Source organism: Rhynchophorus ferrugineus, unplaced genomic scaffold (genome assembly GCF_030347505.1).
Source record: "Rhynchophorus ferrugineus isolate W39M unplaced genomic scaffold, kcgeb_rfMv2 rfM10, whole genome shotgun sequence".
Taxonomy (NCBI): domain Eukaryota; kingdom Metazoa; phylum Arthropoda; class Insecta; order Coleoptera; family Curculionidae; genus Rhynchophorus; species Rhynchophorus ferrugineus.
Window position 1 is genome coordinate 8,557,658 of NW_027472589.1, and position 24,319 is coordinate 8,581,976.

The 24,319-nt window shown below is 32.7% G+C and overlaps 2 protein-coding genes across 5 annotated transcripts in view; both read right to left on the reverse strand.

Annotated features, from left to right (window-relative positions):
* Nucleotides 1-520: 520 nt before the first annotated feature.
* LOC143204208 (venom metalloprotease inhibitor) lies at nt 521-4,025 on the reverse strand. Of its 2 annotated transcripts, none has more exons than XM_076416696.1 (2): nt 3,833-4,025; nt 521-784 (listed from the first exon to the last, which is right to left on the reverse strand). In XM_076416696.1, exons 1-2 carry the CDS (start codon nt 3,951-3,953, stop codon nt 573-575), a joined length of 333 nt encoding a protein of 110 aa, XP_076272811.1. In that variant the 5' UTR covers nt 3,954-4,025; the 3' UTR covers nt 521-572. The 2 variants fall into 2 exon arrangements, with proteins under 2 accessions (XP_076272811.1, XP_076272810.1); XM_076416695.1 differs by lacking the exon at nt 521-784 and adding an exon at nt 2,596-2,887 and having other exon boundaries at nt 3,833-4,001.
* Nucleotides 4,026-16,114: 12,089 nt separating this feature from the next.
* LOC143204197 (sialin) overlaps nt 16,115-24,319 on the reverse strand; it is a 29,345-nt gene continuing 21,140 nt past the window's right edge. For all 3 annotated transcript variants that reach the window (XM_076416685.1, XM_076416683.1, XM_076416684.1), the window contains exons 5-9: nt 23,709-23,832; nt 17,081-17,262; nt 16,745-17,024; nt 16,450-16,691; nt 16,115-16,395 (exon numbers count right to left, since the gene is read on the reverse strand). In XM_076416685.1, coding sequence (XP_076272800.1) covers nt 16,198-16,395; nt 16,450-16,691; nt 16,745-17,024; nt 17,081-17,262; nt 23,709-23,832 — 1,026 coding nt within the window. In that variant the 3' untranslated portion in view covers nt 16,115-16,197. The remainder of the gene's footprint in view (nt 16,396-16,449; nt 16,692-16,744; nt 17,025-17,080; nt 17,263-23,708; nt 23,833-24,319) is intronic.

The window sequence follows — 24,319 nt, forward strand, 5'->3', positions numbered from 1 at the left end:
TTGTACGTGTTTTTATATTGATATCGCGTCACTGTCGGTACTTAATTCTTTCCTGTGCAATTTTCAGTAATCTACAAATTTGTTTCTCTTTTAGGTGCTGTATATTTTGGGAATTAATTCATCGTAAACATTTATCGTCTTTTATTTGTTGATTTATTTGATCTTGTTTGATTTCTATACCAATTAAGTTCGAAACAATCATTTTGTAGTAATTTACGTGATGTTTGTATTACCTGTTTGCTGTTGGCTAAATTTATATTATAGTGTTGTAGTATTATAGACCAAGCAGTTACTACGATCAAAAAATAACATTCATGAAAAATGTGTTAACCATGAAGTAATTTTTGGCAATGTTAAAATCCCAAAAGCCAAGTATATGAAAATGTTGTTTCACTTCCCTTTTTATTCTGTACATTTTTCCGAGCCTTTTGAATTTTTGTAACACCACAATATCAATCTGGTTAGCTTCTTATTTGCGTTCAGTCTCATATTTAAAATGAATATGAAATAATTCCAGCAGTTTATAATGCTAAAATATATATTTTACACGATATGTAGTAGAAATATTGATATTAATTAGTACAAGATCCTCTCGGTGAACACGAATTTATTGGAATACAGTTCCCATTACAGTTTCTGGCATAACCCGGACAGCAGTAACAGAGATCATTGCATCGTTTATTAATTACAGGACAGGGATCTCCTAAAGTATTACATTCAGTTTGACAAGCGCTGCCACAGGTATAATGTTCATGAGGTCTTGTGCAGTTAGTCCACGCCAGCCCTGGAAAATCGATGAAAAAATAAACTGACATTAGCAAGGGAAAAGTGTATCTATAGGGTATTAAAAATTGTTCGCAAAATTTGTGTTTTATAAAGAACCCAGTTTTTTTAATTGGATGTGATATATCTCTAAAAATGTTCCCACTCACATCACATCTTTTGCACCTAATCATGGAGCTATCAGTTATAATCAGATCAAGGTTGCTTCAATATATTTCTGTGATGAAACTGTTGGTTTAGATTTAAACATGTTCCAGGTGTTATTTCCAAGGAAAATAGCCGTAATATCATAAGCTATCAATTGAATTTTTGTAGGTACAGTCATCTAGTAGTTTTTTTTTAATAGTTTAGAGTGACAAGGGTCATAAGAGAAAGGACACTTCACACAATCACACTTCTTTTTATGTTCTTTTAAACGAAAAGCTTTCATTTGTTGTATACTATAAAAATAGCGCTAATACAATTGTCCCTAGAATTGATCCTTCTAGCAAACCATCTTCGATATGTATGGCTTCAGTTATTATTTCAGTTCAATTTTGCAAAAATGTAATGCAGATTTTTAGTGAGTATATACAGTAAAGTGCTTGCTGAAATTTGAATATTTGGATATTCATTATCAACATTTGTACAAATGGGAGCGAAACGGCACTAATTGATCCAGTTTTCTTGAATTGTTCTGTTACTTTCTTCACATTTTTGATTTGTATATAGTACTGTGAAAGAAAAACAGGTCAATTTGTAGTAGGATTTGTCCTTTGCTTCAAAATTGGCCTCAGTTTCAGCGATCACCTCTTCATTAGACGAAAATTTCTTCCCAACGAGCAATATTTTTAGCTCTGAGAACGGAAAATAGTCGTTGAGGGCCAGATCTGGAGAATATGGTGGATGAGCAAGCAAATCGAAACCCAATTCATGGATTTTTGCCAGTCGTCACTGACTTGTGACACGGTGTATTGTCTTGGTGAAGCAGCACTTTCTTTTACTTCAAATGCGGCCGTGTTTCGGCGATTTCGCCCTTCAAACGGTCAAATAACGTTATGTAACAGTCGATTCAATTTACGGCCACTGATAATCATTTTGTGGATTTTTTAAATGTTTTCGTCGGTAACAACCTCTTTTGGGCGTCCACCGCGTTCAGCATCTTCAGTGCTCATTTCACCACGTCTAAACTTAGCATACCAACCCTTGATGGTTGATTTTGGGAGAGAGTCCGGAATCTCGGCATCAAGCCAAGTTTTTGCTTCAACTGTATTTTTCCTCTTCAAAAAGAATTATTTTATCAACATGTCAAATTCGTTATTATCCATTTTTTTCACAATAACAAAAGTTGCTCCACCCAAAATGCTATAATTCACAAACTAATGATCCGACAGCTGTCAAATTTAAAAATGCACTTTTTGAGGGTTAGGGCTAACTAAAAAAACATATGGATTTAATTATAGTAGCGCCATCTATGTGTCAGGCTGGGGACTTTTCAATTGACCTCTTATGTTCATAAACAAATTTCAAGTAAATATGAGAATTATAAATATACTTCTAAATATAGTTATTAAATATTTGTGTCTAATACAATTTAAACAATAACAATAAATATTAACTGTGAAAATTCCCATGTATCACATATAATTAACTTAATAGTGAAACTGAGCTATAGTTATACTGTCGATTACTTTGTTTAAATCAATTAACGATAAATCTATCTATAAATATATAATTTTCAATAGTTCTGCCTTTTTATCTTCTTTAAATATTTTTTTACTTTGTTCAGGATTTAAGCTTTTTACTCAATCGAAATGTGAAATAATACGACCATTTCTCAGTTGTAAATTATATTTTACAGTTACAGTAAATTACATATTGAAGTGAAATAATGTTTATCTCGAAGAATGGTGGTAACGATTACAAGAACCTCTCGGTGGGCAAGCTTTTGTTGGGATACAGTTCCCGCGACAGTCTCTGGCATATCCGGGACAACAGTAACAAGCATCATTGCACCGTATATTAATTATTTTACAGGGATCTCCCAAAGTATTGCATTCGGTTTGACATGCACCCCCACAAGAATAGAATTCGTGAGGTTTAGTACAGTTAATCCATGTAAGGCCTAGAAAAACAACATTAAATTCACTATATTTAATCATTAAATTAATGAATACTTTCATTTCATTCTCCTTGTTTTTTTATAAAATACAGGCCATGGATTCCCATGGCTAGTATATTTAATACATTAATTTTGTTCATATTTATCTACCCGTGCATGTAATAATTAAATTATTAAGTATTAATGTTACTTTCATAAAAAACCACCTGTTTCTAGTAATAACAAATTTCATTGTAAATTAATTTTTTGTAAGGCAGATTTGCTCGAATGTTTTTTAAATCTACACGGCCTACTTCGTTGGTGCAGTGGTTAAGGCGTCAGGGCGGTCTTTCTACTGTTGCGATAGTCGCGGGTTCGAATCCTGCTGGGGTATGTGTGTACTTTATGTTTGTGATTGTAATTGTAAATGTCTTTATGGTCAACAGTAGAAAATCCGACAAGGAATAACCATCTCAGTCGCGCCAGTAAACAAGCTGGGTAAGACCGGATGTCTTTTGGGATGGTCTCTAAGTTGGACACTGGTCAGTCCTGTGTTGGACACTGGTGGTTCAAAAAATAGACGATCTTGCATTGGTTTTTTTTGCAAGCTTAGAATCACGTTTTATGTTAAATACCTAAATGAACTTTGATAATAATCTGATCTAATAATCTAAGATAAACTAAATATAATTATTTAATTTAACTTCGTTATCGTTAATAGTTATATTTTGTGTTAATAATATCCTTTTATTTGACTTAATGTTCAGAATATAGTAAAATGATGGCTTGAGTCCATATTTTTTCACAGCATTTTATTATTCAGAGAGCTTGTATTTATGGAGAATGCTTATTTTTATTGAAAGCTTTAGAAAATTAGTTCCTATAGAATTACGAATATATCTAGATTTTATTTAATTGTATTAATATTGACTATAATATTTAAAAAAAATGAAAATACACTTCACTTACCTCCTGGTGGTAGAGGATCGTTTGGTCCTGGATTTATGCAAGCGTCTTCCTCCTTGTAATTATAACAAGAAACATAGTAAACAAAAGCAGCAAGAGCGATGAGTTTACACGCGGTATTCATATTGTTTTCTGTTGAACAGCTAACTCTCGAATCCGACCGCTTATTAAATATACGCTATAATCGGCAGGGGATTATCGCTTGTTTATGTTCTCGTAATTTTATGCACGTTTTTATATATATAGATGTCGCGTCATGCATCGGTATTTTATTATGTCTTCCAGTTTGGTTTATGTAATATGTCTGTGCGTTTTTGCCGAATTCTTCGTCATAGACACGTCGAACAATAATGTATCTTATTCTGATTAACTTTCAGTAAAATTATATGTGTTATTAGGCGAACAAAAAAAATTAATTTATTGTTTTTCTCTAAATATCACTTGGAAATTACGAGGAAAGTTTTGGAAATTACTACTGGTAAACAACTCTAATAACTACGATGTTTTCATTTTTATTATATATTTATTGACTCTGTCGAAATTATCAAATTCTATGCTTCCAAGTTTTCTGATGGACCAAATGCAACTGTCACCGAACCCTCTATATGTATATATGTAAGGTAGGAAAATAGGTTCAGGAGCTAAATAAAATTGGTAAAATTTTGGAAATATAAAATAAGTATACATACATTTGATAAATAATTGATTTAATGTTGAATCTATATATAGGAAGGGTATAGACACTGAAATTTATTGAATAAAATGAAAAAATAAAACTAATTTCTGTATGAATGAAATGAATGGATTATCGTACTTTTATGTTAATTGAAAGAATTTTTACGAAATAATAGTTTATTTACTTAATATACTCTTATATAATAGTTCTTAGTATTTCCGTTGTCACTAGATCATTAGGGTGTCGTTAATAGTTTTATATTTTGTTTATTTGTCCAGGTTTACTTTCGTTAGTTAATTTAATTATTTCAAAGTATCACTGTACGCTGTTCTTACATCTCAACAATATGCTGTCTAATTTCTACTTCTCTGAATTTCACATTCTTCGATATTCACTCTCAACAAGTTCTAGCTATATTTTACGTATAAAATAAAATTGAAATCATTACTAAAATATATTATGTTTAAAATAAATGTCTCATTATTATCAGTTACTACAATTTTTGTTACTATTTTTGATGGAAAACCTCATTAATAACTTGACTGCTTCCGACACAACAAAAATCATTTTGTTCTCTGTTCTTGTTATCGTTAGATTTTGGTATATGTTGATACCTATTCGATGTCATTGAAAATAATGTCGTGCTATAAATTTGGTGGGTAACATTTCCACTATAAATAAAATAAATGCTATTTGAATTTTATAACTTTGAAAAACTTAACCTTGCATTCTGCACTTACCCTTGTTTTTAAAGCCCAATATATGTTAAACTACGAAGAATAACACAACAATTTAATTATTTTTACTATAAGATTATTAATATAACACGAAATCTAAATGTTCAAGATTGTTTTTTTGTTTTGACTTGATTGACTGTACCGATCGATTCCGATAGTTTGTTCTTTTCTATAGTTTATTCTATTCAAGGAAAGTGCGCATGCGCCAAAGCCGGAGATGTTGTTTAGTAACGTATTGTATAAGCAGCTATCTCGAAGGCTCTTCAGATTGGGCCGGATGTTACAACCGATACATATCCTCTGATTATACTAATATATTTTGTACTAGCGACCCGCCCCGGCTTCGCACGGGTGCAATGCTGATACTAATATATATTACTATGAAGATTTCCTGCTATCTTTGGAATATCTAAATTCATACAATTTTTATTACATTACACATTTTTAAATGCAAATTTTAAATTTGTAATATCTCCGAAAATATTTGTTTAATTTACATGCTGTAAGGAACCATATTGATCTATATTAATTGCACACTGTATTTAAGGTACTTAATTCGATCAGGATTAATGCCGTATTGCTTAAAATAGCTTCGTAAATAAGCCATTTTCTCACGTAAAAAGTAAACAATAAAAATGGTTAATGTGGGTTATCCCTAAAAGATAAACATATACCATCGCGGACTTTTTTGGAGACCTTTTTATGGTGTACAATACTGTAGTACATTAATTTGATCTAACTCGTAGGGTTAGGCAGCGTTTTTGCTAATTGCTAAATAAGCCTAAAAAAATAGGTTAATTTACGACATCACGTTAGAAACCTCTAAAATTAGCAATTTTGCCTTAGTATATTATGCATGTGTTATACATATAAACCTTCCTCTTGAATCACTCTATCTATTGAAAAAAAAACGCATCAAAATCCGTTGCGTAGTTTTAAAGATTTAAGCGCACATAGGGATATAGGGACAGAAAAGGCGACTTTGTTTTATACTATATAGTGATTATTAATTGTATTCTTGTTTAGGATTTTAATTTGTATTTTATATCTGCTTTTATATTAATAACTTTCTTATATGCTGTCTTTATTTTTCTATTTTCTGCTCTATATAATATATTACACTTTATATATATTATACGTTTATTTATACAATTTGGTTTTGCATCGTCTATTTCTTTTATACATAATTATTATTTCTTGTTTTCGTTCACTATATATAATTTAAATAATATATCAGTGTACTACTTAAATAAATATACATTTTAATAAAATAATAATAAAAATTTCGAAGAGATCGTGCAGTTCTTCGTTGGTTACGTAGCGATAAGCAGCGGTAGATAATCGAAGAACTTTGTTTTGGTAGCGTTGTATTACTACTTGTTTTGATATTTTATATATATATATATATATATATATATATATATATATATATATATATATATATATATATATATATATACTTTTGACAACAATTAATTAAATTTTATTTGTATTTTTATACGCAATACAAACTGTAATATAAATGTAAATAAACAAAGTCAATTGTTCTGTATGATACTAATAATTAAACAAAACCAACCGGCGTCCGTTGATTTTTCTGTTCGATTCAATTAATTAAAATTGAAACAACACGAAATTTAATTTCGAACAGGGGAAATTCCGACCGATAGCAGGGAAAAGATAAATGTTTTGCCAAGTCGTCGGGTTTGAAATTTAACGTTTCGAATCGAAAAAATACTGCGTAAATTTCGAATGTAAATTTTTCCTTTGTTCCTTCGAATTTATACAGTACTTGTGTTAGTTGAGGGTAATTATTTTTGTAATATCTCGTAATATCGAAGGCAATTTTTGAGAAACTTTATGAAGACTGGAAGAATGTTATTGGGAAAAATAGTTTTTTTAATTTATGGCCCTATGTCAGATTTCGGTAGTCCGAAGGATTATTTGATATCGTCATGCATTCACTAAGTTTGTCAAAATCTTATTTTTCAGGACTCGGATATAGTTATTTTTTAATCATTTGCTTATTTTAACAATAATATTAACAACTAACCAAGAAAATTCACCATTAAAAGGTTCTTTCATATATTTCATATGTTTTCTTTACGATAAACTGTTTAATAGCTATTCTCGGTCTCTTGTACATGTACCACTTACCGCGTATATAAATGTTCCTATAGCTACATTTGCTAGTGGCACTCGAAGACTAGCCAGAAAACTAGAACTCGCCTAAAATAATATAAATAAGTGGACCCAGGTATGGAGAATAAAAGTCAACCAGTGTAAATCGGTGCATATTGAATTCAGCTATAATCTCTATAATAAATATAAGTAATACTATATCCCATGTAGTAACGATGCTAAATACTACTATTGTGAGAGAGGAAAGGGTTGAGATAATTGCTTGGAGCAGTTAATTTTATATGTGCTTATATTTTTCAAGGGTAGTATAAGCGAGTCATTTATAATTTAGCAATTTATAATTTCATTTTAAAAGAAATAGAATTACTTTTATATTTGAATGTTCTGTGGATCTGTAAAAAGGAATGGAATTTTTCAATGAACTGGAGTAATTGCCCATAAATGTTTTATCGTATTTTAATATGTTAGTTACTATTTTTAAATAATATACTATAATAAATATAGACCACACAACAGAACTTAAAAAAAAACCTGAAAACTAAATATGTAACAATTGTAAATAAAAATTAAACATATACTTAATCATAGAAAAAAAACTAATCCATGACATAATTAAAAAGATCGAATTTTAACTAAATAACTACTAAAGCTTTTTGAATAAAGTAAATGCTTTATTTATTATTGAACGGAAATATTATTTAACAAAAATCGACAGAGTAATCGAAATATTACCTATTATTGCCATAAAAACAGTCAAAAGTATTTTACTATTTATCATTCACAATTTTAATCTTTTCACCCTATTACATTAACAATCTTGAAAATATCGTTTCAAACTGCTGCTATATTAATATACAATACATTGTTATTTACAAGCAAACCACCAAAAAAAAATCATAAAACTATATATGTTACATATAAATCTATGTAAGCATAAATTGGGTACATTTTTGTCAAGGTCGCGGCTAGGATGACAGAGCCAGAACCTTAAAAATCATTCGAATGAAACTAGTAGAACCAAAAATCAGTCGAACCGAAAATAGCGACTGAAATCAGTCGAAAAAAACAGTCGCTGGTAAAAAGTAGTAAAATCAGTCAAACCAAAAATAGCGACTGAAAACAGTCGATAGTAAAAAGTAATGAATTACTAAACAGTCGAAAATCGTCACTAAATACCTTGGGAAGTATCATGATGCAAAACTTCTTTGAAAGAAGTATATTAAAAAGAAAAGAAAAGAACTTGAATTAAAATGCTAAAAAATGTATTTGTTAAATTATCTGTACGCAACTGCCATAAATACATATAATACATATAAATACATGTCATACATATAAATACTAAATCGTATAGACTATCAAGTAATATTAACATAATAAAACTATTTCAGAATAAAGTGCGGTGCACCCGCATACCCGGAAAGACTTATTTACGTCGATATCTTCGGATTCCAACTGTCATAGACCAAATTCAGAAATTCGCATCAGGACACGAGGAAAGACTCCACTTCCATGTTAACATCGAAGTAGTGCAACTCTTGGATAACACTGAACTAGAACGCAGACACAAGAAAAAAATCGTGTGATCTTGTGTCAATATGTAGTGAAATGTACTAAATTGTAAAAATACTGAAAAGTGTTACTAGTAAAGGCCAATGGGGCTTCCTAGATGAGTACCTGGTTTTAAGTAAAAGAAAATGTTATTTTCAACAATGTAAGCTATTATAATAGAACTGAAATATTAATTATTCATGTATCCATTGATTAAACCTATTATTTGATCGTGGTTATCAGTTAACAGAGCTTTCCATTTTAAACTGTTGTTTCCCTAGCGATCTTTTATCGCCCGTCAGAGTATCTTCTCGTTTATTTATTAATAGGGTAACGAAACGAGATACTGAAACCTTTGTAAGGGGGGGATAACGAGAATCTCAACTCTATTTTCACAAATGCACGTTGAGAGAAAAAGATTTTCCGATATAACAACGTGGAGAACAGATTGGGTTTAGAGATAATTATGGTGTAACGATATCAGGTTAAAGCCTTTTTTTAATAAATCTGTTTACTACACACATAATAATATATCATATATTAATTACTTTTTAAAAATTCTTCTACTTCCTGTAGTTCTGGTTATTTAGATATGCGTGTATAATATAATATATAATAATATATTATATTTACATATGTAATTCAAACTGAATTCATTTCAGGACAAACATGTTGTTGTTATTTATTTTAAGATACTTGAATTTTCCATTGTTAATACCAAGAAACAAAGGGAAAATCCTTTGAAGATATATTATTGCCATTTTCCCTGGCTGTAGATAAATTATTTAAAAAAAAAGAAATCCTAATTTAAACAAAGCTTAGGGATCGTCTAGACCTTAAGATTATTAACTATGTTTGAAGTCATAACCGTAATTTCATATTTCACAGATGGTAAATTATCTTTTTGACAGTTAGAAATATCGGTTCCCTTGAAATCACCTTAGTACTAAAATTTTGCGATTTAACTTAGTTCTGTTAAACCTATAAGGTCTAAAACTTTCTAGGAATTATATAGGCATTATTCTACGTCTTCTTTATTTATATTTTATTATAATCATATTGTTAATGAAGACGTACTTGTATTAAATAATGTCTCAGTGATTTTGTTAAAAATTACAATCTGAACAATTAACTGTTCAATGAGCAAAATACTGTTATAATTAAAAACTACTAATAATAAAAAGACACTTGTTATCATTAAAATATCTTAGATACCATTGACTTGTTTACATTAATATCATATTACACCAGAATATAGGAAAATGTACTGGCTAATTGGAAGAAAATCACAAATATCAGTACATAATAGATTGCTATTATATAGGCAAATACTGAAACCTATACGGACGGAGTTCAATTTTGGGGATGTTCTACAAAGAAGAACATAAATAAAATACAAATTTTTCAGAACAAAGTTCTGAGAAGTATTATAGGCGCACCCAAATACTATAGGACTGATTACCTACATCGAGACCTTCAGATGCCCACAGTCAGTCAAGAAATCAAGAGGGCAAGAAGAAAGCAAGGGGGCATGAGGAAAGACTCCATTCTCATGAGAATATCGAAATATTGCAGCTTTTGGATACCACCAGAACAGGACACAGACTCAAAAGAATCAAACCATTTGATCTTGTGTAGTGAGGTGCATATAATAAAAAATATAGCAGTGACATGTATAAACATTATTTCACCAGAGACTGAGATAGGGCCCATGGACCTCCTAGATATATATACCTAGATTTAAGTTATCATAAAGGTAAAATGTAGGTTAGATGTATGCGATTAGTAACAATGTAATAGTTAAATAATAAAAAAACATTACACCAACTTTTGTCAGACCTACGCTATCGAGAAAACGGAATAGCTCGACATTGACATGGCGAAGAACGACCGTAGACCAGTTTTTTAAATGGCCCTGTTACTGATGTTTATTACCAAGTCCCTACGCATATCACTATTTCTGAGTTATCATAATTATCTCAGAAATCACGAAATTATGTTCAGATCGTTGATTGTTGACTATGCAGACTTACTTCTACATAACCAATATATAACTTCACATCTAGTGTCATTCCTAAATATTTTGTTCTGTTGGTATATGGTACCTAGATATTATTTATTCTGACAGAGATGCGTTGATTTCTATTAATTGTAAATTTGACGGGACAGCTTTAATCTCATTCAAAAGGATTCTCTACTGGTTAATTTTATATAGTGGTCTTTATCTACCGTTTGTATAATAGCAACGTCAGCAAAAGTAACTATTGTTTAATGTTGCAACTAAAGAGTAGCATCAGTGTACATCATCTTCAAATTATTTCAATTGTCAATGACTTTTTTTGCACTAATAATTTAATTCGTTTTTAGCATATGCATAGCAAGAATTTATGCTTTCACCCGCTTCGGTATCGATGTGGATAGCGCACCAAAAGTCATAAGTGAGAGTTTTTTCGCTAGGAATCATGACAGTAGATCCATCTTTCATCGCTAGTTACATCGCATATTATATAAAACTGTTCTTTTGCTGACTAGCAAGCAATGAAACAGCGATGCTGACACAGTTCGTGTCAACATTTTCAGATAATACGGGTCTCAACCATTTTCTCATGAACATCTGAGTATAAAAGTACTGCAAGAGTTTGAGCTGGGTTTTCATCTTGCAATTCATTGTCTTCAAACTTTTTTAATCCTTAACGCAGTTTTTTGTCATGAAATTTAGAGCAATGATAATTGAGATATGATCATAATTATTTAAAAGAGTATTTTGTGAGATTCTGCATCTAATTTCTACAAATCGAACAATGAATACTAAATAGAAACTGTTATTTTATACAAAGTGTTAAGTTGTTGTGGAGAAAACAAGGTTGTGAATTAAATGCAAGTTATTTTCTCTCTTCTTTGCGTAAATTAATACGCAGAGACGAGTTGTTTAGTTAAATTAATAATATAAATATATATATATATATATATATATATATATATATATATATATAGATTTAAAGATGTTAAATCGGTACGTTATGGTGAAAAGAATAATGAATTAGATGGAAATGACTTAATAAATCGTACGCCTGGTTTTTGATAATATTGAATCATCGGACCCAGCTGTTTGTTATAAACACGATACGAATTCTACTTTTCTTTCTTCATTCTGATTCTGATAATACTTTTTTATCTTGACATTTTACGGCTCTTGATCTTGGTGCAGTTCCTGTCAATTCTTCTACCCATTCTTTCTCGTCATCTCTTTCTTGTATACGTTACATTTTCTTGCAAGTTCTGATTGTCGTTGTAGATGCACCATGTTTTATCGCTGAAGCTCCTCCTTTGGTTCTGGGTGGTGGTGGAGAAGGCTGGTCCGAAAAACCATTTTCTGGAAAAATTCTTCCAGCTAGGAACTTCTCACGCCGATAGAAGACGTGCGTGTCGGACTCTTAAGGAATTCTTAAAAATTCCACGATCTCGGACCTTCTTGATGTTGATTATAGACGCCATAAGGAGGCCTCTACCAGGTCTTCCGATACGCTTCGTCTAGCCTCGGTAATTGAATCCTCATTATCCGAAACACTCGACAACGAACCGATGGGATATCTTTTTGCTGGACACATGTGTTTTGTTTAATCGGTGCCTTTCTTGGTTGGCATAGCTTCACCAGACAAAAATGGTTAAATGGTCTAATAAATTTTCATCAGTATATATCGCTGGTTAGAATATAGAATATATAATATGCGCATAATAGATTTAAACGTTTATAACATCAATTATTTTTTCAAATACCTAATATTTTGTTCCGGATTAGATAGTCTACGTGTTATCAGCACAAGTTATCTCTTAGCCTAAAGGATTAACACGGATTAATCAACTTAATTTAGACAAATTCATGCTGATACGTAGATACATGTACAAGATAAAATGCTAACTAGATTACGAGGGTGTCAATTTTTAGGAAAGGGTACGTTTGTTTCCATTTTGCATGGAGACGCGTCGATACATTTCCATATTTTTTGTGTCTATATCCACATTTAGGTTTAGTCTCGTCTGGAAAGGTAAATAAACGCTTTAGGAATTTAGTTAACCCCTCAAATGGAATACGATGAATTTCGCCCGTTAAAAATTCCATCGGTCTCCCGTTTCGTACGTTTTCGTCAATTCGCCACAAGAAAGAAACACGCCATTTCAATTCTTTCGTGGAAAAAGCTTTATTTATGGGTGATAAATAAGTATCGAGAAAGAGAGAGATGTGCTATAAAATACCAATAATAAATGTAATTGATTAAATTCCATTATGATTTTGGTTTAACATATTTTACGACATATTTTCTTCGGGCTTATTTATTATGCAGTAAAGTAAAAGGAGATAATAAAGCTCTTAAGCTCGAGATATTTCATAATCAATTCATTTTAAATTTAGTGTCGTTTTTTATAACAGTTATTTATAGACGAAATTAGCTATTAAATGTCCAATATTAGCTAGTGAATCACTTTAATTAATTAATGAATAAAATATAAATTTATGAGCTTATTTCGGTTTTAGTCAATAATATTCTGGAAATAACATTTGTTCGTTAGCCTGACAGTTGGTCTGGAACAGAATTCACTATATTAATCATATACGTTCAACAAATATAATTAACAGATACAATGATGACAAGGACAGTATCATAAAAACATTTTGCAGTTTATAATCTATAATAATTATCACTAATGTTATCAAGAAATTTAAACACATTTGACAACATGGTCTACGAGGACCAACTAAAATATAGTTTTATAGACTAATTCGATAATAAGTTCCGATGCATCAAACAACATTCTATTTCTTTCTAACTTGTATAAAATTTTATTTAAACATTAATTACGTTTATTAAGAATTTAACATTTTTGATTCTCTACATTCCTTGTACTCTTGATATATCGCTATATTAATATTGAGTTAAAACCTCAAAGTTATCCCCCATGGGGTCGTCATAGTCTTAGGCTTCGAGGATACCGGTGTGACAATCCAGGGGCCCCAGTTTTGATCTTGGCTGAATTTTGCAAATACAGATCTGAACGTTGGAACATTTTGTACAACCTCTAGTATAAATGTGAAGTCGCTAGTTAACAGATTCACTTGTTTATGATGATATAACAAAATAATATAATCTCAACAATTTAAATATATTTTTGAATAATTTTTGTTTAGCTTGAAGCTGCAGACATTTCCTACTCCAGCGTTAGTCCAACTGAGGAACTACTGAGGGCTACTAAATGATTGCTGTGAATCTGTTTCATACAATGAACATTTAATTACTATGTTTCTTTTGTATTTTATCTACTGTGATATATATGTTGATTGTATATGAAGGTCTGTATTAGTGGTACGTCAATTTCCCGGTGAACTTGGGGTTTTTGGTCGAAACATGGGTCTTTCAGGAAGCGCCTAATGATCTTTTCTTGGAAGATTTGAAAGCATTTGACCTGATTTGGTGAAAAAAACTTACAATAGATGCTAGATCCATATAGGACGACGGACTGTATTAGCATCTCATTCAACAAACATTTGATAGCCTGCTGGATCTACAGGTGAACGAATACAGGGGAATATCTATCATGAATGAATCATGTAAATTTGTGGTGACCAACAAGAGTAGACTTAGACTCTTGGTCTTTTCTAGGAACCTTGAGATACGTCTGTTTTTATGAGTTTTGAGACATTTGTAGAGCATTTCTTTAAAATGAGAGAGTGGTGATTATCCTGGTTTTCCTTACCCTCAGACCGCCTGGTACTAATCCTCGTGCATTGTTACCTGCAGATTCCTTTGTCGGTGCCACTTAAATTCAGTTGCTACAAATGTTGTACGAATATTCGTTTGTTGCTTGTGTGTGTTGACTTTGTTGTGTTTGTTTGTTCGAACATTCACTACTATTTTTGTGCACAGGTAGAAGAAACACTGACTGAATAAATACTTGTTTAATTCAATATTAAGTACTACATGTGGTCAACAGGAGGATTGACAGAATATTAGGTTAGCTACAGGTTATACATTTAAGTGTTAAGGAAATTAAATAATGAAGACGAAAGAGATAGAGAGACTTCGTCGTACTGGTCTTTTATACCCGGAATTGCATGCTACCAATCCTAAAGGACTAAATGATTGTAGCGGCCGCTACAATCTTCCATAGCGCTTCCGTACATCCCTCCGTACAGTCGACCACATGCATTCAAATATCGGAATGAACAGTTTTATATCAACCAGTTTTTCAGTTACCGTGCGACTTCCTTTCGCAAAAATAGTAGTGAGTGTTCGGACAAACAATCGAGTCGATAGCCGCACATTCCGACCGAAAAAACGAACATTTTTAAAAACGTAACAACAGTTCTGACATCTATGTGTTAAGGACCTCATTTCATATTTAAGATGAAATTTTCGAATATTTCCATACATCCATTTGATTTCGAGGTCAATGTAAGCGATAAGCATTTGGATTACTATTCGGTTTGATGTCTTAGTGCAACCCCATATTTGCACCCCATATATCCAAATTGGCTTTATGATTTAATCAATTTCTTTGATGTAAGACCAAGTTTAAAGTATCTGCCGTGTAACCAGTAACACTTGTGTAACTTTGAGTCTAATCTGCTTTGCTTTTTGTTTGACATGATGTATCCAATTTAAGCTACCATCGAGAGTTATTCTGAGGTATTTAACTGATTCTGCTTGAGGAATTGGGCATCCATCAAGTCATATAATTAGGTTTTGTCATTTCGCCGCAACGCAAAATTAACATGGACCGATTTGGCTCTATTCAGCTGCATTTTCCAGTCTCTAGTCCATTCGTAGATCTTGTTGATCACTACTTGTACTTTTTCTACAGCCTTACACAGAAATACATCTTTTACCATCATAACTGTGTCGTCGGCAAATGTTCCAAATATTGTTTCTTTTGTTGTTGAAATTAGACAATTAGTATAATTGATTTAGACGTTTTCATAATATTGATTTTCCTATTCCTTTTTCATATAATATTCCTATTCCGATCTTTCAGTCAGTGCATCTTAGTTTGATTGAGAATTGTCTCATTTTAATAACAATTCTCTAAAATTATATACATCAAGTTGCAAAATAAAAAAAACATTATTTTAATTGGGGTTAATAGTGAATTTAACAGAGACCTGAAAAGTTAATTAATAAAAGTAAACGTTATCGATTTGTTTAATAAAATTGTTATGGTATTAAATATAAATAACAACTAAAGATATTATGATAAATATAACACATCATTTATTTTGTTTCGCTTCTCTCGAACGCCGCGTTTTCGATTCCAACATTTTTGGATGCCTCTACGTCCGATGGTTTGTCGTCATCATGATAGTTCCACGGTTGTATCTCTCCTTTGCCGCAGATTATGAAGAATATGCCGCAGGCTATGTACACCAAAGCTCCGATATAAAATATTTTGTGCCATTCATGTAGACCATTCTGAAAATAATGTTTATGGGATTACTGTAAACAAAAAAAAAATAAAACGCTCACGTGTTCTGCAGTGAGATAGCCGACAATCATGGGACTGATAAAACCAGTTGTACTGCCAACACAATTAGCAATCCCATATAAGCTTCCGGCGAAGTTTGGTGCTAGATCCTGGGCATTGGAGAGATTGGTCAGCGTACTGGCACCGTTGGATGCCAGAGAAAGTGTCAGTATAACCACTGCCCAATTGATATGACACCCAGCAAAGGTTTGTAACAGTAAGAGTACTCCAGGTAACAAGTGAGCTGAAATATCATCATTTATCATTAATAATAGAGACCTATATAGGATCTCTTACACAAAATAATGAAACTCTTTCTAATACTGGTCTTGCTCATCCATTTCTTCCTCAAAATTAAGTCGCCAATACTACCGAAAGCGAATCCTGCGATCATTCGTGCTAAATAAGGTATCGCCGCCATGAAACCAGTATGACCAATGTTGAAACCCAGCACTGTCGACATGAAATTCGGTCCTGCTGTCATCAGGAAGAACAGACCCCAGAGGTTACCGAACTGAGCCACTATCAACGCCCAAGCGGGTACAGAGAGCGCTATGGATTTGTAAGGTGGCATTCTCTGAAAATTGCATAATATTTAGGTTGCTGGTTTGGAAATCTACACAAACATCTTACTGATTTGTTTGATAAAGTACCCGCTAAAGAGGATTCGATGTATTCCTTCTCGGCGTCTGATATCCATGGATGTTGTTGAGGTGTATCTCTTATCAAGAATACCCAAGCAAACATCCATACAAAGGCTATGATAACTGTTACGTAGAAGGCCCATTCCCAGCCGTAGTTTCCAATTATGTTACCTAAAAGTAAAAAAAAGTTGGATTACACATTATTTATATGCTGAAAACTAAAATAATATGGAAAAAAATTGAAGATATCAGGAATTGGTTTGTTGCTCCAATACTGAAGGCTTGATGGATGCATTTAAAATCCACTACGATACAGCACAGTAGCGCCTTCTCATAGATTTGTCGTAAAGACGGTTTAAAGCAATTCTGCAATTCTTAAAGCAATCCAATCGACAAGACTTCGGTATTGGTTCTTCGTAAATTAATATATGAAAGCCGTGGTTGGCAGGTGTACGGAGATGTTCAAATTTTGTGCATATTGCTCTGACAACAAACTCCAAGGGTTTGCCAAATTCCTTTGCTTTTTGTATCTATGAGAAAGTAGATACCGCCCAACTGACTTGACCAAAATAAATCAATTTATAGAATAAGTTCCGATGGAGGTGTTTCAAATTCACACTTTCAAAGCTTCCGAGGCTTTTAGAAAAAGAAGGAGGTATTCTCGTTGAACCAGCTATTACACGGTTTGTGATCAACCCATAATTCTTCTTGACCGCACTGGATTAGTGCCAGGTCTATAATAATATTGTCCAATATCTATAATATAAATATGATTTGCACCTACTGTTTGTATGATACAAGCTGCTTGTATGATATACTCCACTCGACAGTTTGCATATCTTTTTTGCTTCATATACATCGATATAATATCGTACACATATATTTATAAATTTATATATATATATATAACATCCTTATTTGTCACTCTCATAGGCTTTACGAATTTTCTACTATATCATTCATGTATGCGTAAATCAGTATACTTCTATAGTCTCTTCAAAGTTATTTTATACATACGTCTAACAAAATTCTAATCTAAATATAATAATTGAACAAAAATCTACAGTGAATTATACAAACACAATAGTTTATGGGTTAGCCTTATTGCCTTCAAGAATTCTGCATACGTCTGACATTGACAGACTCTATCGTTTACGTGTTCGAACTAATCAGACAGCGTTGTGTTTCTTTTTAATTAGAATAAAAAGACAAGGAAAATAGTGTCTGGCCATAAAACGAGTTTACAAATTGCGGCAGGCAATACATTAAACATCTCGATGACGTACGTACAAAAAGAACTTTGAATAGACTATATATCTTTATAATTGTCATCATATAATTTATACTTTATATCTTATCCATTTAATTTTTAACTTATACTTTATACTCAACCATGTATTTAGTGTTATACCTTACACTCTATATTTTACATCTTATACTAGACAATTTATATTTATAGATCCATGCGTTGTATCATTTGTATGTTGACTGATGTGAATGTACTATACATTGTAAAACTGTGAACAGACCCTAAATAGTCCAGGAGGCTGATGGATTTATAATAAATAAAAAGATATGAAGAATAATCGAGCGTCGCAATTGTATCAGACATTTCAAAGAGTCCTTCCATATGCTTTTCACCAGAGAAGGTGATACAAGAAGGTAACTCACTGGAAAAAAAAAGGTTTTAGTATGTGCTAGTTAACATGCACTAGATTAAAAAAATATATATCGTTAATATTTTGTAAATATAATACTATTTTCAAGTCTCTTTTATTATAATGTATTATTTCGAATAGTTACCCAAATTGTTAAGAAACGTGTGGTCCTGTGACAAAAAGCAAATTGTTTTCGGATTCAGGTGTTTGATTTTTACAGATTTCCCTTTGATCTTATATCTGAAATTACAAAAATTATATTTAAAAAATCAAAATTCTTCCAAAGATCGGATACAAGGTTTTACGATATGTAGTTCACTAGTCCCTCGTGACAGCGAGTTTATCATGGCAACTAATAAACACCACAACTGGCACAGGTTTTATTATATCAATTCCGAAAAAATTCTTACCAGTGCACGAGAACCAATTTTTAGAGTTCCTGGTGCGTATAATGTATTGGTACAATTATTTCAAATATGCTGATTTCGATCTTGGAGATAAGTTATGGACAACTTTTCGCCGATGAAAAACATGACCAAACGATGGATAGTATATTTGAAACAAGAATCTTAAACTTAGGATGTATATACCAATACCAAAACAGGGCAGCCAGTTAAAGATAGTTCTTCTTTGTATCTGGTTGAACATCCAGGGAATGATCTATTGCGAATTCTTGGCTGACTTGTTCCGAGGTGATTATGGGATGCATAAGCCAAAAATTAAGTAAAATGAGCGCGGAACCTGATCACCATAGACACGTATTTACACAAAAGACATGGGAATATTGTTTTAGTACTAATGAAAATAGTCACTCATCCTTAATGAAATATACATTGTAACAAGGAAAAACTGAAACGAATCCTACTAAAAATATTATCGCCTTCTATTGATTAATAGGCTTTTAAAAGTTGTTGGATCGGTGCTAATTATGTATATGCTAATTAGCAGCAACATTTTTAATAATGGTGTAGATGTAATTATTTTTAAATGATTATTAATGATTTGGTATATTAATATATAATTATTTTCCTGTGAAGTTATTATTTAAAACTGCTCTGTATCAAGAATCATATAGGGTGGGGCAAGAGTTTCGCTACCGCTTGATTACGCGCCATCTTGGTTAAGTGACCTTTAGGTCAGTTTCGCTTTAACCACTGTGTTGTGTAGATGTCCAAATTTTATTGTGGATAAATATACGCCACAAGAACGACCAGAAATAGTGTCTGAAGGCTGTCAGGTGAAATTGAAGATTTTTCGTCTAAATTGATAATAAGCGATGAAGTCCATTTTCTTCTCAGTGGCCACGTCAATAAACAGAACAGTCGGTTTTGGGGAACACAGAATCCTCTATTGCACCCACCAAAAACAACTGTGTGGTGTGGTATTCATGCTAGAAATATTATTGGTCCCTATATTTTTGAAAATGACCAAGATGATTCAATTCCTGTTGCTGCTGAACGGTATCAAGACATAATTCGAAATGTTCTTGTACCTGAAATGGAAGAGCAAGGTCTAGAGGACATATGGTTTCAGCAATATGGGGCCACAGCACACACAGCTCGTTCAACAATTCAATTATTGAATGACGTTTTTTCACGAAGACACAAGTGGCGATTTAGCATGTCCAGCCAGATCTCCGGATATAACAGCACCAGACTTTTTCTTATGGGGTTTTTTAAAATCAAAAGTTTATGTCAATAAGCCCCAATTGATTCAAAATCTTAAAGACAATATTGTTGCAGGATGTCATGAAAAAATGCCTTAAAAACCGACGAAAGTTGCATAGCGAATCGCTATCACAATTTAGCCGATATAATTTTTGAATCGTAACAAAAAAAATGTCAAGACCAAATAAACTTTTTTTGAAAACCTAACTTACTTATCAAAATGGTAGCGGGACTTTTGCCCCGAGTTGTATTTAGTTTCAAATTATTCTAACGTTTATATATCTATTTTTGCTGTATTTTAAAGTCTGCTTTTCATCAATCATGGAAAGGGTTATCATGGTGTCCGAATCCACAACCCTTCGGTATTAAACTTTCCGTTCCCGTCCTACCCAGCTTAGTTATTGGCGTGATTGGGATCTCTATTTCTTATTAAATTTGATACTGTTACCTAAAGACATTGACAGTCACAAACATAAAGTACATCCATGCCTTGCGGTATTCGAACTCTATAACATCACAGCAATAACAGGTCAATTGAAAAGTCCCCGGCCTGAAACATAGATTGCGCTACTAGAATTAAATCCATATGCTTTTTAGTTAGTTCTACCCTTCAAAAGATGCGTGTATAAATTTGACAGCTGTCGGATCATTAGTTTGTGAATTATAGTATTTTGAGTGAAGCAACTTTTGCCTTTTCATGAGACACTGCCTCATGAAAATCAACCAACAAGGATTGGTATGCTAAGTTTAGATGTGGTGAAATCAGCACCGAAGACGGTGAACGCAGTGGACCCCCAAAAGGCTGTTTCCAACGAAAACATTTAAAAAATCCACAAAATAATTTTTAATGACCGTAAATTAAAACTGAATGAAATTACAGAGACTCTAAAGATATCAACTGAACATGTACATCATATCATTCACGAATATTTGGGTATGAGAAAGCTCTGTGCAGCGCAGCTCACGTTTGACCACAACAACGACAAATTGATGATTCGTAGGAGTGTTTGAAGATGCTTTTGGATCGATATATGACAATCATTTCACTTCGAAGTCCAATCGGCGTCATCCAAGTGGTCTACACACTATGAACCCGCTCCAAAGCGTGGGAAAACGCAACAGTCGGCTACAATGTTATGGCGTCTGTATTTTAGGATGCACTTAATGTCCAACAACAGCCGTACCTTTTTTTAGGTATATCGGTAATTCCTTGTTTTTTTTTTCGGCAAAGAAAACACAACGGTTATTTATACTGGTTAGTTAAATGATATTTAATCAAGGAATACGAACTTTGGTTCTATACACTTTGTCAAACATTCAGGTAATTTATGGATGCTATTGTAAATAAATAGTTTCGTCTTTTTTTCTTGTAAGACGTTGATGGAGCTATTCTTTAACTTCTTTGAAATCGTCGATGTGCTGCTCTATAAGCGTGTAGCGCATCGATGCGGAAAGGTAGTAGTCGACTACTTCCTGTTCTCGGATCTTTCAAGAATGCTCGTTGGAATGAAGAGGTGATCACCAAAACTGAGGCCTATTTTGAAGCGAAGGCCAAATCGTACTACAAAAATTATATCGAGTAGTTGGAGGGTCACTATAATCAGTGTATCACCCTCAAGGGAATGTTGTTGAATAAATAAGCTAATTTTACCAAAAAATACGTTTTACTATGGTAGGCCGAGGACTTTTCAATTGACCTGTTAGTATCGCAGCTTTCAGTGATCTAATATATTTTGAATTTAACACGGTTCATTGTCTATTAATGTTCGTATTCTTTTAGGTAAAATATGATGTTATATAATGTGTTAATACCAGAACTATTATTCTTTATTTGTATAAATATTATTTATATAATGAATAAAAATCATTTTTCAAAACATATTAAATTTTCTTTTAAAATGGATTTATGTTATAATTGCGTATGCATATATTTATGAATAATGAATATAATGTGTTTTTGCCTTGTATATGTCATAGAATGCGGCATACATAAATAAAATACGCACATATATAAATGGAAAATTCTGTGATAAAGGGGAAAAGCCCCGATGCTAATTTTTTATAGAATTAGTTTGTCTGACGACCTTCACATATTTAACATAATGTTTACTTGATTTATATAGTATATAAAATCAGTACTTAAAATATACAATGCTTTTGAGTTATTTAAAACATAAAATACCGTGATTGTAGTAATTAAGTGTTAATGGGCCAGCTCTGGCTATTAATAATTAGGCATTGCGAAATTGCCTTAACTCTTTGTTATGATTTAAATACCAGAAATTTAATAGATTCCGATGGTAATATTATTATGTTTTCTCTTTCCACGTTATTTTAGGAAGAGAAAGATGAAAACACAGTCCATTTCCTGATCTACTGTATCTTATCATTATCACTCATTGGTCTAAAAGGGCTTTTTTCTATCGAGAGCTATTATTGTTTGTAATAAGAATGAAAAGATCTCGATTTATTTTTATGGTTCTCCAACAACAGCCGTACCTTTTTCTAGGTATATCGGTAATTCCTTCCTTTTTTTTCGGCAAAGAAAACACAACGGTTATTTATACTGGTTAGTTAAAAAATATTTAATCAAGGAATACGCTATTTGATTCTATACACCTTGTCAAACATTCGGGTAATTTATGGATGCTATTGTAAACGAACAGTTTCGTCTTTTTTTCTTGTAAGACGTTGATGGAGCTATTCTTTAACTTCTTTGAAATCGTCGATATGGTGCTCTACAAGCGTGTACCCCATCGATGCGGAAAAGTAGTAATTGAAGAGTACAGCGTACAAAACTCTGTACTTGTAGCTTGGAATAAGCACATTCTTGATTAAAGAAAGCTTGGACTAGAAACTAAACTAAGACTTAGAAAAAAAACCCTTATCCTTATATCTTCGTACTGTATCGCTAATGAAGTGATCTAGCGTGATATAGTATTAAGTACTTCAAAAGGCTATCATTATACCCTATTGTACCTGCCAACTAGTTAATGTGAATGACAGTATACTAATGAAGAGTTAGTGAAGAGCTATGTTACGATATAGACTTTAGTGTTAGATTTAGGACTGCACAGGTTGTTCAGCCATTAAGGATAATAATAAAATGTGTCTTGCGTGTTCAGTCCCAGAGAAGCTTTCATTGTTAAGAAATTGTTTCCTACGATTATAATTACAAAAAAAAATATACAAAAAATAGTGAATGAAAAGTGACAAAAAATCATTAAATTTTACCGAATTACCTTGAAATATTCCCATAAATATTATAAAAAATATAACACTTAAAACTTACCTAACAAAGGCCAAGTAACCACGGTCCCCAACGAGCCCCCCAAGGTGGCGCTAATGAACTTCCCCTTCTCGGAGGGCGGCGCCCACTTCGAAATCAAACAGTGTATCGCCGGGTAGGTCACCGCCTGAAAAATTCAAACCTGGTTTAGAGCGAAGGAGGAAAAAAACGGAGCAACGCTTTCGCATTTATGAAATATCGAACAAGACGACGACGGTACCCCTCCGTCTTAGCCCCCCCGCCCTCCTCAACGCCGCGACGTCGATCAAAATCAAAGACCGAGCGCGTACCTTGCGGGTAGGCTTTTTGTTCCGCGATTAAGGGCGTGTTGACCGGAGGGGATGACGTGGGGTAATTTGTGGGCCCCGGCGGGCAAAAACGCGGGGAGCGGGTATATATATCAAACGGTATTCCGGCTGGAGAGGCAGCAAGAAATGCCCGGAGCGGGATCTTATGGTCGGCGGGGAGTCGGGCGCGAAACTCCGTCGGCGCGCTGGTTGGCTTTATTAAATTATTCCGACGCCGGGAGTTTTGTTTGTGTTCAATTATTAAGAACCGACAATTCAAAACATTATTTTGCGTGTGTTTCGTGTCTTTAGGGCTTAGGGATTCCT